Source organism: Phalacrocorax aristotelis, chromosome 9, assembly GCF_949628215.1.
Source record: "Phalacrocorax aristotelis chromosome 9, bGulAri2.1, whole genome shotgun sequence".
Lineage (NCBI taxonomy): Eukaryota > Metazoa > Chordata > Aves > Suliformes > Phalacrocoracidae > Phalacrocorax > Phalacrocorax aristotelis.
The window spans coordinates 34,925,880-34,939,414 of NC_134284.1; the positions used below are offsets into that span (position 1 = coordinate 34,925,880).

The 13,535-nt window shown below is 49.2% G+C and overlaps 1 protein-coding gene across 5 annotated transcripts in view; it reads left to right on the top strand.

Annotated features, from left to right (window-relative positions):
* The window catches only part of FERMT2 (FERM domain containing kindlin 2), a 52,420-nt gene that overhangs the window by 15,229 nt on the left and 23,656 nt on the right, over positions 1-13,535 (top strand). For all 5 annotated transcript variants that reach the window (XM_075104318.1, XM_075104319.1, XM_075104320.1 and 2 more), the window contains one exon: positions 4,076-4,309. In XM_075104318.1, the coding sequence (XP_074960419.1) occupies positions 4,076-4,309 (234 nt within the window). The remainder of the gene's footprint in view (positions 1-4,075; positions 4,310-13,535) is intronic.

Below are 13,535 nucleotides of genomic sequence, written 5' to 3' on the forward strand. Positions count from 1 at the left end.
GCCTTTCCTAGAGGTGGAGACCGCTGCTGGAGACTCCTGCTCTCCAAATACCAACCTAGTGGGGTTTAACCATGTGCCGGGGGGCGCGGGGGAAGAGTTTTATTTGGTCGTGTCGGGCCTCTTTTGTTCGGAGCGGTGGATGGAAGGAGGGCCCATCTGCAGCAGGGGATATCCCGAAATAACAGGGCAAATACAGTGTTTATGTAACGCCAGAGACTTGTATACTTTTGCTTGTAAGTCATAAGCTCGCACGGAGAGCCTGCCAAGTGATGGGAGTGCTTCTGAAGAAGGGAGGTTCAACAGCTGCTGCAGAAGCAGAGCAGAAAAGGGCCTTTTAAAGTCCACTGATCAGCAGAGGGAAAGCGTTTGCAGTAGCCGGCTCTTGGAGTAAATGGGATAAATGGGCCATCAGGAAGAACGGATGGGGCTGCCTCGATCTTCTTTGCCCTTCACCAATATTTGGCTTTGTTGCTTAAATGGTAATTACATACGTGTGTATCTGCACAGCAGCAAGCCCAGAATTAAAATACACTTTGTATGCATCTCAATTAAGACCTATTTTCTGCTGCTTGAATTCTAGATGTGAATTTAGTGGTAGCTGTGGGAATAAAAATATGCAATTGTAATTATGCTGGACAAGCTGGTGCGATGTGGCTGTGGTGAGGCACTGGCATGAATTGAAAGCTGAGGATGTTTAAGGTTTAAAATACTTTCTTGAGCAGCTCTTTGTCTCTTCTCGTAATGTTCTGTCCTCGCAGAGGTCTCTGCATCCATCTGGGTGATTTAGGATGCTTTTTGCATTTGCAGGACTGTGTGAACAGCTTTTCAAGGTAGACAGCAAGTTTGCTCTGTGGGTTTTGCTGTACAAAATGTCCTCAGCATCACCCGTGCCGCGTCTCTGCCTCTTGGCATGGTTTTAGAGGCCAATGTAAAACCAGGTTCTTCCTCAAAAAAACCCAGAGCTGGGTCCCCCAGCCCTCCCAGGCTTCCAGCAGCTGACGTTTCAGTGCAGGCTGTGCAGGGAGGTGGAGGAAGCAGGGAGCAGGGATTATTTTTGATGCCGGGAAGGAAGCGCTGTGCTTCCCTTTCCCGCGGGCGCTGCTGCTGGGGTTGGGCTCCTGGAGCTCCCTGTCCCCAAGCCAGCTGACACTGACAGCTCCAGCCTTCACATCTCTGCAGCCCCGCAGCCTTCACCTGGCAGGTTTCCTGGCCTGGAAGGGGAACATCGGTGGCAAGGATTTGCTGTGACCCTAGCAAACGCATGCAGCTCATTTCCAGAGATCCCTCTGTGCTCTCCTTTGCCCAAGGTGACCCTGGTGGGAGGATGCTTTTTTATTGCACTGAGGACACCTAAATCCTGGTGGCTCTGGTGTTCCTCTCCCGCTGCTGTGCCATAAGCAGGAATCAGCCCGATTTAGACTAATATGGGTGGATTTTCCCGTCCCACTGAACAAGCCTGTTTCTTTTCCTATTTGCTTTGAGATGCTGATGAACACTTGGCCAGCCCTGACCATTTCTGCTTCCTTGAATGTCAGTGTTACTGTAAGGCTGGTACACTTCATGGCTGGAAAGAGCAGCTCAGCTCGGGGATGCACAAGTAGTGTTTAGCAGCTCAGAGGAGCTTCTGGATCTGCAAACACCTCTGCTGAGATCTGCAGTGTGGCTTTGGACCTGTAGTAACCTTTTGAACTCAAGGCCTGGGATCTCTAAATAAGTTTGCAGCATTTGGAGACTTACCCCGGGCTCTCGGCTTGCTTTCTGTAAATACAAAGGGCCCAGTCCTGTGACTGACAGGAGTAAATGGGAAAAGACTGAGCTGAAATAATAAGCCTTGTCGTAAAGCTGTAACCCCGACGAGTCAGTAACTCGTGAATTGGGACCCTGATGAAGATTTATAAACCTTTGATCAGATTTAACCAGGCGGTTGGCATTCCCCGGTGTGCAAGGATTGCTCCGAGCCCTGGGTCACACCAGTGCCTTGCAAAGCATGGAAGATTTCTTCTCCACATGTTAAACTCAACCCCACAAGTCAGCTGCTAAACATTTGCCAAGCTCTTTTATATATAACTACCCTGTGGGGCAGCCACAGACCTTTACCTTTCTGGCCATAGCCCACATCTCACTGTTAATTCAAAGTGTTAATTGCTCTCAGGCCGAAAGACGATGCTGTGCATATTTGTGCCATGGCCTGAAAGGTTAATCTGCAGCGTAAACCCAAATCCCCTCTGTTAGGCATAAATGTTAGTGATTCAAAATGCCTTTAGTTTTTTTTCCTCCCCAGACTCCCAGTGCCAATGTGTTCAGCTTTCAGTAGGGCAGAAGTTGGACTTCATTACCAAAGTCCATTGTAATGATTTCTCAGATTTTTCCAAGAGTAGCCAAGGCTTGTGCAAGTTTGCATGCTTTTCTATATTTGGTTTTGTTTAATTTGGTTGTACAAAGCTGTTGAAAAGTCTAGCTGAACATTTCCACTTTCTGGCTGCATGATTATGCCATTATACCAGGAGTTCAAGGGAAAAAAAAAAAAGCTTTTTGTGCTGGCTTTTCTCAGTAACCCTGAGATTGAGATCCTGTTTTCAGATAGGGGCAGAAAAAGTCCGTTTGTCACGCTGTTCTCATCCTGATTAAATTCAGCCGTGGCTTCTGTGGATAGTCTTCACGATGTCTGTCCTGGAGTGTGTTCCCTGGTACCTTCAGCCTGGGACGCGGCTGGGTTTGCCCCAGGTTTTCGGGCTGGTGCCTTGCCATGCATCGGTGCCGAAGGATGGAGGAAGGAGCTGTTGCAATAAACATCAGTTGGCAGGTTTAATTTGGGTTAAACTGACGTTTCATATTGGGAATCTGGGATCTGAGAAGGTTCTGGAGCTGAAAACTGAATTATTTTATTGCCAGTGCCTTAACCTGGAAAGTGCCTTGCTTTCAAATTTCTTTTTTTTTTATTATGAAAATTAAAATAATCCTCTTGCAAAGACCAAACTTACTGGTAACACTATCATTTGCAATATCGAGTGCAGAAGTGTCCCTGTAGCTTGTCCTACAGCCTCTTGAGGTTCTCGTGTGCTTGCCCAGATGACATCCTGCGGAAACATTTGGTTTTTTCCTTTGAAACGAGAGCTGTGGCTGTCCGCACTGCTGTCGCCATCGATGCTGACACAACTCCCGGTCGGTATTTTTGGAGATGGAGGGTTTAAGCTAATCAGAGCTTTGCGAAATGCAGCGGCAGCCCCTGGATAATCCCCTCCCCATCTACCCTTTCTCCTGCGTGGGGTGGGGACATTGTACCCTTAACGCTGGTAGGTGGTTGTTGAACTGGAAGATGCTCTGCAGGAATGGCAGGGGTCTCTGGGGAGAGCAGAGCAGGTGTTCGGGGAAAAACATCCCAGGTGTTAGGGAAAATATTGCACAGTGGCTGTCTTTTGGAGTTATCACCATGCCTTGGTTCCCCAAATGCTTTCCAGCTTGGATGTGACCTTCAAATACCCCGTGGTTACATCCCTGCTGGAGGGAGACGTGGCTGTTGGGTTTTGCACTGTTGTTCCTTTGGCAAGTAACTTTTAGTTTCATTTGGGAATTTTTTAGTGTTGTTTGTAGAAACTGAAAGACCTGGGGAAGGCACCGTGCTGAATTCATCTTGCAGACCTCTTAGTTCTGCTTTCCGTGTGCGCCCGGGTGGCTGGCCTCACCTTCGGGTGGCGCGAGTGTCCCGCGTGGTGGGGATGGGGAAACGCAAGAATTGATAGTTAACCTAAAAAGCTGTGCAGGATCCCTCCCGGGATGTGTCAGGTCGATCATCAGCCCTTTGGCTTCGTGCTCCACCCTCCTTGCTGCTGGGCTGAGTGATCTATGGACACGTTGTGTCTCACCCTTATTCCTCCTGGGTTCTTTCCTACTTTTATCTCCAAGGTGGCTTCTAAATACTATTGAGTACAAGCAATTATTTGTATCTGAAAAGGGCTGCCGGCGTTTTTGGATCGATAGTTACTTCTTGGTTAAACGCATTTAAACTTTTGCTTTTGTCTTTTGAAGGCTAATTCTGGTCCCAGTTTTAACTGGTAAAATGGTTTCTTTGTTCTAGATGTCAAGAAAGACTGGTCGGATCATGCGCTGTGGTGGGAAAAGAAGAAAACTTGGCTCCTTAAAACGCACTGGACGTTGGACAAATATGGGATACAGGCTGATGCCAAGCTCCAGTTCACACCTCAGCACAAGCTGCTTCGCCTTCAGCTGCCCAACATGAAGTACGTCAAGGTGAAAGTCAACTTCTCGGACAGGGTCTTCAAGGCGGTTTCTGACATCTGCAAAACATTCAGTAAGTAACGAGTGCCGAAAGCTGCCAGTTTCCAGCCGCCGGTGGGGAGGTCGTCATTTGGTTTGGCTCCTGCCTGTCCTTCGGCATGTGTGCTCATCTCATAAACTTATTAAATGAAAGTTATTTTCCAGCTTCAAACACCCAGCGGTCACCTAGCCGTCAAGCAGCCTGGTTATCCGCTATTTTTCCCTTGCAAATCTAAGCTTTTAGTGTAAATACTTAAATAACGGGACCGATTATACAGCAAACGTAAGAAGAAATATGGGGTTTTATGACGAATTCTGTGTCGTAGCAAGGCTGTTCTCAGCTTTGTCTTAGGCAAGGCAAAGCTGCTGGTGTTGCGTCGTAGTTTTTTTTTTCCCCTGTAAATTTATGTGCTAGATGAAAAACAAACCCTGAAATAGGAAACCTGCCAGCTCCGTGGGTTCTTTTCCAGTGGAAAATCATATTAGAGATTAAGTGATGATGCTTCACTGTAAAACTGTCTGGTGGAGGGAAGGAACTGAGTCTCCCACTCTCCTCCCCAACTCCTCCTCACGCTCCTTTCCCTTGTTGAGAAGCCCCAGAAGAAAGGGTGGATCATTTCCTACCAGGTACACAGGGCTTGTCCCGGGCTGCTGCTTTTGTGCATTACTTTTTACCCATCTTCACAAATTTCTTATCCCAGAAGCCGGCGCTTCCTTCTCCCCTCGAAAAAAAAAAACCCTAGGAGATGGTTACGCTGCTCCAAGAACTCAAGTGCTTGGTGTGGGCTCTGTACCAGTGTCCTTCCCGCTTGCTCCCCTCCGAAAGGAGCCTGCAACCCGACCTCGGCCGTAGTAAATCTATTTCTGCTCTCAAAAAGCAGCTAAGGTTACTCTTGGCTGACCCAGTTACTTCGTGAGGCAGGAAGAGCTCAGCCGTGCGTGCGGAGCTACGGCGTGGCCTCTGGCGCATCTGTGGTTAGGCCGGTATATATAGCTGATTATGAATCTTTGCTATTTCTTTCCTGTTTCTATTTTTTTTTTTTTTTTTTGAAATATAAATATTGGGCAATTTCTCCTTAGAATAGAAAAGGCTTAGCCAGCATTATTTCCCAGTCGCTTTTGCTTCCCCCCTGTCTCCCATTGCCGTTTTTAACGCCGTGCTAGACAGAGAGGTCACAGGCGCCCACTCCGTTGCTGATGAATCTTTCTAGCAGTGAGTCACGTCAGGAAATTCTGATACAGTTAATCACAGAACAAGAGATCTTTCACTGACACCGCAGAGCAGTCAGGACCTTACATGGGCCCGAAGCAGCTATTTATTCAACTCCAGGGCTCTCAGAGTATTTATGAACAAAGTGGCAGAATAATGCTAATATTTAAAGATGTGGAAGGGGAAAAAGCCACTCGGGTAGCTGCAGCCCAGCTGTGGTAGGAGCTTTCTGCAGCAGGCAGGGGGGACACACCTGTCGACTTCCCTTCCATGGCATCCAACGTGCTGGAATAACTGTTCCCAATTTGGGGGAAAGCGGGATCTTTGCTGGAAACTTCACTCTTTTAGTGATTCTTACCAGCCCAAGCTGTTTGTGGGTGGACAGAAACTACGTGGCTGAATACAGCAATTAAATCTTGTTTAGCCCTTGTCTTTGTGTTTACTGGGAGCCAGATGTTCCGCAGAGCTACGGGGAAGGCGGCCGCATCGGCTCAACATCGGCTGGAGGGAAGGGGATTGGGATGCAGGGAGCTGGCGATGCTGGAGCTGGAGGGGCTGGGAAGCTCTTCCCTGGACCACAGACGTATTTGGGCATCTATATGATAGAGATATGATAGGTGTATTTGGGCACCTGAATTATATAGCTAAAATAGATGTATTTGGAAACCTGTTTGGAAATCTATATCTATAAATCTATATAGATTTATATATAATAGGTGTCCAAATACAGCTATGTCCAAATACCCCTGCGGTCCAGGGAAGAGCTTCCCAGTGGCAAGATATACATATTTATATATATATATATATTTTGTTTCTTTTAATATATGGAACCAAGAGCTACTTGGGGAAAACACCAAACCACTCCATGCAAATCCCGGTCACCGCCTGCCCTTTTTTCCTCTCTGTGTGACCTTGGTGCTGTGCTGTGGGTCAGACACATCCTCAAGCGCAGGGTCCCGGACCCGAGCACTGACGGAGGCAGGAGCTAATCTTGTCCGGGAAGTCACGCGCTTGCCGGGTGAGAGGGACTGCTGCTCTCTGGCGCGCAAAATCATCCCGGGGGTGTCACGCTGAATTTGTACAGGGTGTTTCGTTCCTGGAAGGCGTGGGGGGATATCTGCCCACACCTCGGTGCCCACCATGGCTTGCCAAAATTTAGAGGGGCTGTAGGGTGATGGGGTCATCCCAGCGCCCTGGGGAGGTTGTATTTTCCTTTTCCTCCAACACAACCCTTTCCTGGGGTCTTGCAGGCCATGCTATAACACTTTCCCAACCCTTCTTCCCCCCCACCTCCCCAGGTTAGTGTTTATGCTGCCCCATTTTGCTCCATTACCTTTTCCTGCCCTCTGCAGCATCTCTGCACAGGCTGGCTGCAGAGAGCACCCATACCCCGTATTAATCATGCTGATTGTCTCCCCGGGAAAACTAAGTAGATATTTCAAGGTAGAAGGGGGAAGAAGTAGTCCCTGCTCTAACAGCATAATTCTTGTTGCTGCAAATCCCTTGATTTCTAAAGTTAGGGTCCAGCGTGGCCCGGACCGATGTCCAGCCGACAGAACTGTGCTTGTGAGTTGCTCATGTTTTGACTACAACTGTTTGCTCTCCTTGCCTCCAGAGTGTTTAATTGCACACTTCAGTAATTTTAGCATATGGCATGATTCATAATTTAAGTAATTCCTCATGTCGCCTGGACTCTAGCTGGTTGCATTTATGAAATCCTCTATATGCAGGCAGAAACACACTTGGGTGAATCATTTAGGGTTGTGCCTTCTCTTACATTCCCTTTAAATTGTACCCAGAGGTGTCACCGTTGCAGTATGTGGTTGCTCTTTAAAGAAAAAAAGTCTCTGTTCTTGTGCAGAGTAAAGTTACTGCAAAGGGCAGCTCCTGCCGCCGGCCGGGCTGCAGCTCCCCGGGGACAGCCCGGAGGTGCCTGTGGGAAGATGCTGGAGCCGCTCGCACATCCCTAGCTTTCTTGGAGGTCGTGCGAAGCTTGAAAAAAACCCAGTCTCATTCCTAGATCTCATTCCTAGTTGCTGGATTGCAGCCCCTCGATTCCCACAGCAATCGGTCGGGATGGTTACCGGCACGGATTGCCCCTGCCTGCGGCCGGGGCGGGCAGGAGAGGAGCAGGGCAGTGGGTGGAATGGGCAGCCCTCACCCGAAGGGTAGCCTGGAAGCCTGCCCAGGAGCAGCTGCTGGCAGGCGGCGCTGGCCTGAAGGGCCAGCTTTGACCTGCAATTAAAGACCAGAGAAAGAGAAAGTAAAACTTCAGCCTTTTTTTTTTTACCCCTTTTGGAGCGGCAGGGGTTTGCGCTGCCTGCCTGACCACAGAGGTTGGGATGGGGTGCTGCCCACGGGGCTCCCATGTAGCCCTCTCCTCTCGTCGTCCCACTGGGGAGGTATTTCTGCCCAGCAGACAGCCCATCAAATACACAAGCGCAGTTTGATGTGACTGCAAACACCACTTTATCGGTGTGGGTGGGGATATCCTCATGGGAAAGTGGGGTTTGGAGAAATGGAAGATTGGGCTGCATTGCAGAGCTCCGGCTAACCCATCATCCTACGAGCGGAAAAATCCATCCTCTTTTCCTCCACAATGGCTTCATTTGATTCCAGGACAGCGGACGCCTTGCATCTGCTCATGCCCTTAAGCTGCTTCTTTACAGCATCCTCTTTCTCCGGCTGCTGCCTGTACTTTTTTTCCATGTGTCCTGGGAGCAGTAAGGGACTCCAGGCAGGATCCGCTGCTGCTGTGTGGGCACGTGGGAGAGGAAAAGCAAACAGCGAGATGCAAGTGTGAAGGTTTTTTTCCCATGCCTCGGCATTTCCTGCCCCGGCGATGCTGCTTCTTGGGGGGAAGCAGCGTATGTCGCAGAGCCGCAGGGCGAGGGGAGATGCTGTGGTGGGCTAAAAGCTTGCATCCTTCTCCTCTTCTTCTGTGAAGATTTGGGGCCCACGCTGCACTCCAGCCTGAGCAGAGGAGCAGAGATTGTTGCTGGTGGGAGCTGGGAGCACCAGGAGGAGGATGTGGTGCCCGAGCTGGGAGGAGGCAACTCTGGGAGGAAGCACTCCAGAATTCATGACTACTCCCTCCCTTACCCACCCGGAGGCTCTGCAAGATGAAGAAATTCCCTTCAGGTCTTTTTTCTTCTTTTTCCCCAGAGGCTGGTAGGGCATCACACCCACCTCCTGCCTCGTAATCCTCAACGACCTTCGTGTGAATTAATCACCTGTTTTGGAAAATGAAGTCTGCGGAGCATCCTGTGTCGAGCAGCGGCAGTTTCTGTGCCCGCATCCCATCTTGCTCCGGGCCCCAGCTCCCCGGGGCCAAGGGACGCAGGGAAATTGGGACCCCTCTTCCATAGGGTAAGGGTGGTCCCATCCCGGGGAGCTTGCGGGGCCGGGGGAGGAGGGATGGGATGCGGAAAGTCCCGTGAGGGTGATGGGCTGCTTCCCCTCATCTCTCCCTGCCTCAAAATAACAAGGTGCCTGAGGCTGCGTGACTGATGGGAAGGCGATAGCCAGTCTTCCTTGCTTCAGCCTCCAGCCACTGAATGCAACCCGAGACGAGGTGACGGTGGCATTTGGGAGCGGCGTGATGCAAGCCCAGCCCGAGCAAGGCAACCCTGTCCAGCAGTCTAGACACCGAATATGACCCTACCTTTTTTTTTTTCTTTATAAATGGTCTCCACTCCAGTACAGAACGTCCTCTGACTTCTGAAGTATTTGTAATATTTCCACGCCCTCAGTTGCCAAAAAAACTTCTATAAAAAGCTTCTGGGGTTTGGGTTTGTTTCTTTTTTTTGTTGCAAAACTGAAACCCTTTGGTACTCGGAGATGCGCAGCATTCCCAGGCCTCTGCCCATGCCCGTTAGCACGCAGAGACACAGCCCCGGCGCAGTTGCTTTCTAGGAGGTAAAACTGTGTGGCGTTACTCCTCACCGTTGCAATCCCCCATTGCAAACCTCTTTAAACCATTATTTCTTCCTTCACGCCCCACCGGAAAATAAAGTAGTGGTTTTCCTAAAATAGCAGGGCTGAAACGGAGCGCTGGTGGATGCGTGTGAGCCTCTGAGGGAGGTTTGGGGGGTGACACCAGCATCTCCTGATACAGTCTCCGGATGCTGAGTAGCACCGTGAAGATGCTTGGAGACGGCGTTCGTGTGCCGGCTCGGAGACAGACCCGGTGCGGTGCTGAGGAGGGGTTTGCTGCCTTTTGCTGCCACAAGCAGAGGGGTTTGGCAGTAGCGCAGCTATTTCTAAATATGTCTAGGGGATGGGTGTGGAAGGAAATCTTACCATTTAGAGAGTCGGCCAAATTGCAATGTGCTCAGCTTTTTAAATTGCGAGGCCCAAGCGTACTGCTGCCAACTTCTTCATTTCACCATTTTCCTCTTTTATTGCTTGCCTATATTCAGCTGCAGCTGTTGTGTAGGATCCAGACGAGCACCAGAAACTGGACTGTAAGGGAAATAACGAGATTTAATTGCAAAGTGACTGAAACGGAAAAAAATATTCCCCTTTCTGCCTGCTCCCCACCCCAGTCCCTGGTCTGCCTGTTGAGTAGCATCAGGTTCTATGTCACCGCGTGAGTCAGTGAATTTTTTCGTCCTTACTCTGCTGTTGACAGAGACCCTTTAAATAGACTTGCATCCTGAAGACATTAGGAGATGCTGGCAAACCCAATGCCACCGCCTTCCTTAAGTTTATTCTGATTGTTCTTTATGGTCCGATGGAGAGGGTGTAAGTGGATTTTTTCTCTTGTTTGTGATGCTCAGTTTAATTGAGTTTAATTTGACTTTAGCTGCAGTTCAGATGCTTCAGGGACAAGGCTCTGTGCTCTGAGAGGCAGCCGGATAACTGGAGTCTAGTGATTTCATCTCACTTGTGGAAAAAACCATCCAAACATTCAGCATTTGTTGACTCTGTCTCTCCGACAGTCCTTTTTATTAGCCTCGCAATAACGCTTGGCTCCATCACCACTGGCTGCTGCCTCCTCCTCCTCCTCCTGGGTCCCTCCTGGCCGATGGTGCCCGATTTCAGCTCTGGGTACCGCACGCGCAGATGGCGTTTGAGAGCAGCGGTTGCTCTGCTGCAAACCCCACTGGCCTCGTTTTTCGGGTGGTTTTGCAGATCATTGCTCCGGCAGCAAGTCAGTAAGTCAATAGACACTTGGGTTTTCCATGCTGAATTTGGGAAAGCTCTGGCAAAGCCCCGGCAGGGGTCAGCCCCGGTTCGGTCTGCATCCGTGGCACTCGCTGGGCATCTCAGGAGGCTTTGCGGGGTGTCCTGATGTAGCTGCATGGCCCGGGGCAGCAAGTGGAGAGCTTGGCTTTTACCCAAATAAATATTTAAGCAACCAGGCAGCTGAAGAACCCATAATAAAATGTTCTGAATGTAGGTGTAGTGTAGTAAACTGTGCTGAGGGGGTGAGGACATGCTCCGCTATCGGACACTGCCCAGTGTCCTGTACAGACACGGCCTTATCTCCAGGCACTTCAAAAGTTATAGACATGAGGGTTTTTTGCCTCTGGTCTGTTTTGCAAAACATTACCTCTAGTGAATTTATGTTGAAGATAAGTCGGATACTTAATTCTGTAAACTTACACCATGAAACACGATCCGTCATTCCGAAGGAAAATACTTTTCGGGTTTTTTTAAACTCTGAAATGGGAGAGAAGCAGGGTTTGAGGTCTCATTTTTCTAAGAATCGTCAAGTTGATGCACAAAGGCTGTAATTTTTATGAGTCATTGCTTCGAGACAGCAGTGATCCAGTGCAGAAATATCCCACTTCAAAACACATTTCCTAATGGAGGGTAACTGGATCAGCACTAAAGAGAGGATTTCCCATAAATGCGTCTGTGCTACAAGTAAAATTACAGAGTTTTTATGCTTCAAGAGCTAACCAGGCAAACCAGCTCGCTGGCCTTTTAGGGGAGCCAGAAATCGGGTGGAAAAATGGATGCTAAGAGCTTCTTTGGAGAATTAATACTTCTTATATATAAAAACCGAATATTGAAGCTAGTGTGATTTCCCATCATTTTAAATTTTGGAGAATTCTGTACATACTGAGACAGCGCTTCCAGTCGATGGTGCTGTGTTACGTATGCAGGTGATGCAAGAAAACCACAAATCTGATTCCTCGTGGGAGCGAGAGCCCATCCCTCGGAGCACCGAAATCATCACGGCGTGTCCCCCGACCCCTTGGCATGCTGCTTGGTGGGGTCTGGGGACCCTGCATCTCGGATGGGGACAAAGCAGCAAAATCACCCCCTTCTTCCACTCCGAGACATGTGGATTTTGGTCCCGTCTCTGACCATAACTGCTTTTCCATCACGATACACCTTGGTGGTTAAAGATGCAGCAGCTGCAAGACTTATGTGGTGGACGCAATGCAGAAGAGCATAAATTGTGAATTTTACACCCTGCAAGGTGGATATTTTTCTTTAAAGCCAGTTTTCTGGGTGCAGTCGGTGCGGTGCCCTGTGAAGAAGAAGGTTTCATCCCAGCTCTGCTGTTTGTCTCTGCTTGGAGATAAACAGGCACAGCTGGGCTGGGTGAGCTGTGCGGGGGCTGGATGAGAAATGAGGGATTGCACGGGGGAAAAAAGGCCATGGATTTGTCTTCAGCAGGACAGAGCACAGGCACAAGTAGGCTCTTGCAGGCAGATGGAAAAGAAGATGCTGTAGGGAGTAAAATGGCTTCACCCAACAGTTGGAAAAATTTCTCTTGGAGTTTGAAGGCCGCCTTCCCAGTCACATTTTTTAAATGTACCTATGAAATGCGTATGTGTGCTCCTCTCGCCAAAGGGCATTTCCCTCACTTGATAGAATCACAGAATGGTGTGGGTTGGAAGGGACCTTTAGAGGCCATCTAGTCCAACCCCCTGCCATGAGCAGGGACATCTTCAACTAGATCAGGTTGCTCAGAGCCCCGTCCTGCCGGGCCTTGGATGTTTCCAGGGATGGGGCATCAACCACCTCTCGGGGCAACAAATCTCCTAAGTTTGACGAAGCAACTGTGGCTGCAGCTGGTCCAGCATGGGCTGGAGGAGACATGAAAATACAAATGGTTCCTGGTTGGATCCAGCTGAAAAATGGTTTTGGACCAGATTTTGGTTGTTGCTCTCCCCTTCGTACGGAGCAGCTGCCACCAGCAACGCCGGGGATGCTCGGTAAGAGGCTGGATAGCTGGGTTTTCATGCACTTACACAACAACTAGAAATAAAATGCTAAAAGGATCGTTTACAGTAAATTGTAGTAGATGTTGCCAGTGCCATCTGTCTTGTGTGTACAGACAAGGAGCCTCTTTTAAAGCAAACACAGTCCCCACTAATGCAGCAATTGAAGAGTCAACACATTAGCCTTGCTCAGAAGGTCACTTCTCCTGGTCCACCCGCGTTTCACTGACCCTTTTTCCTTCCAGGTGACCTTTGGCAGCAGCAGTTTGGCTTCAGTTGGAAAATGTGGATGAAATGATTAACGGAGGGTTTCGTGTGGGAATTTGGGGCTGAAGTCAAACCCCAGGTAGATTTTTTACCCCAGGTGAACTCCAGCAAATGGGCTCCTCCAGGTGCAGTGGACTTAGTAAAAAGCCCAAACCTATATAAAGGACTTGAATTTTTTTGCACCGCTTGGATACTTTAAGGATTTTTCTCTTGCTGTTATGGCCAGAAGACAGGCTGGGCTCTGGAGCGGTTCCTCATCCCAGTTTCCAATTAACAGCAAGCCCTTACACCCTGGGAGAGGCGCTGCTTTGGCTGCAGTAACTAAACACCCTGTGTGCCAAGCTCGGCTCTGCTCAAAACAGGCTTTAAGAGCCTTTTTACATTTATTAATCATAAGCAGCAGCAAACATTTTTTACACCAGCATCTTACTGAAAGGTTGAAATGCGCAGCCAGAAAATGTACAGCGTTGCTTCTCACTTTTTCTCTAATTCTGGGGTAGGAAATGAAACCAACGCCGCTCTCTTGCTGCTCTTCTGCTCTCTGCTTTTCAGCATGGTGGGCTTTATTGTTAATCTCCCCTGCAACCTTCAGTTGGCTT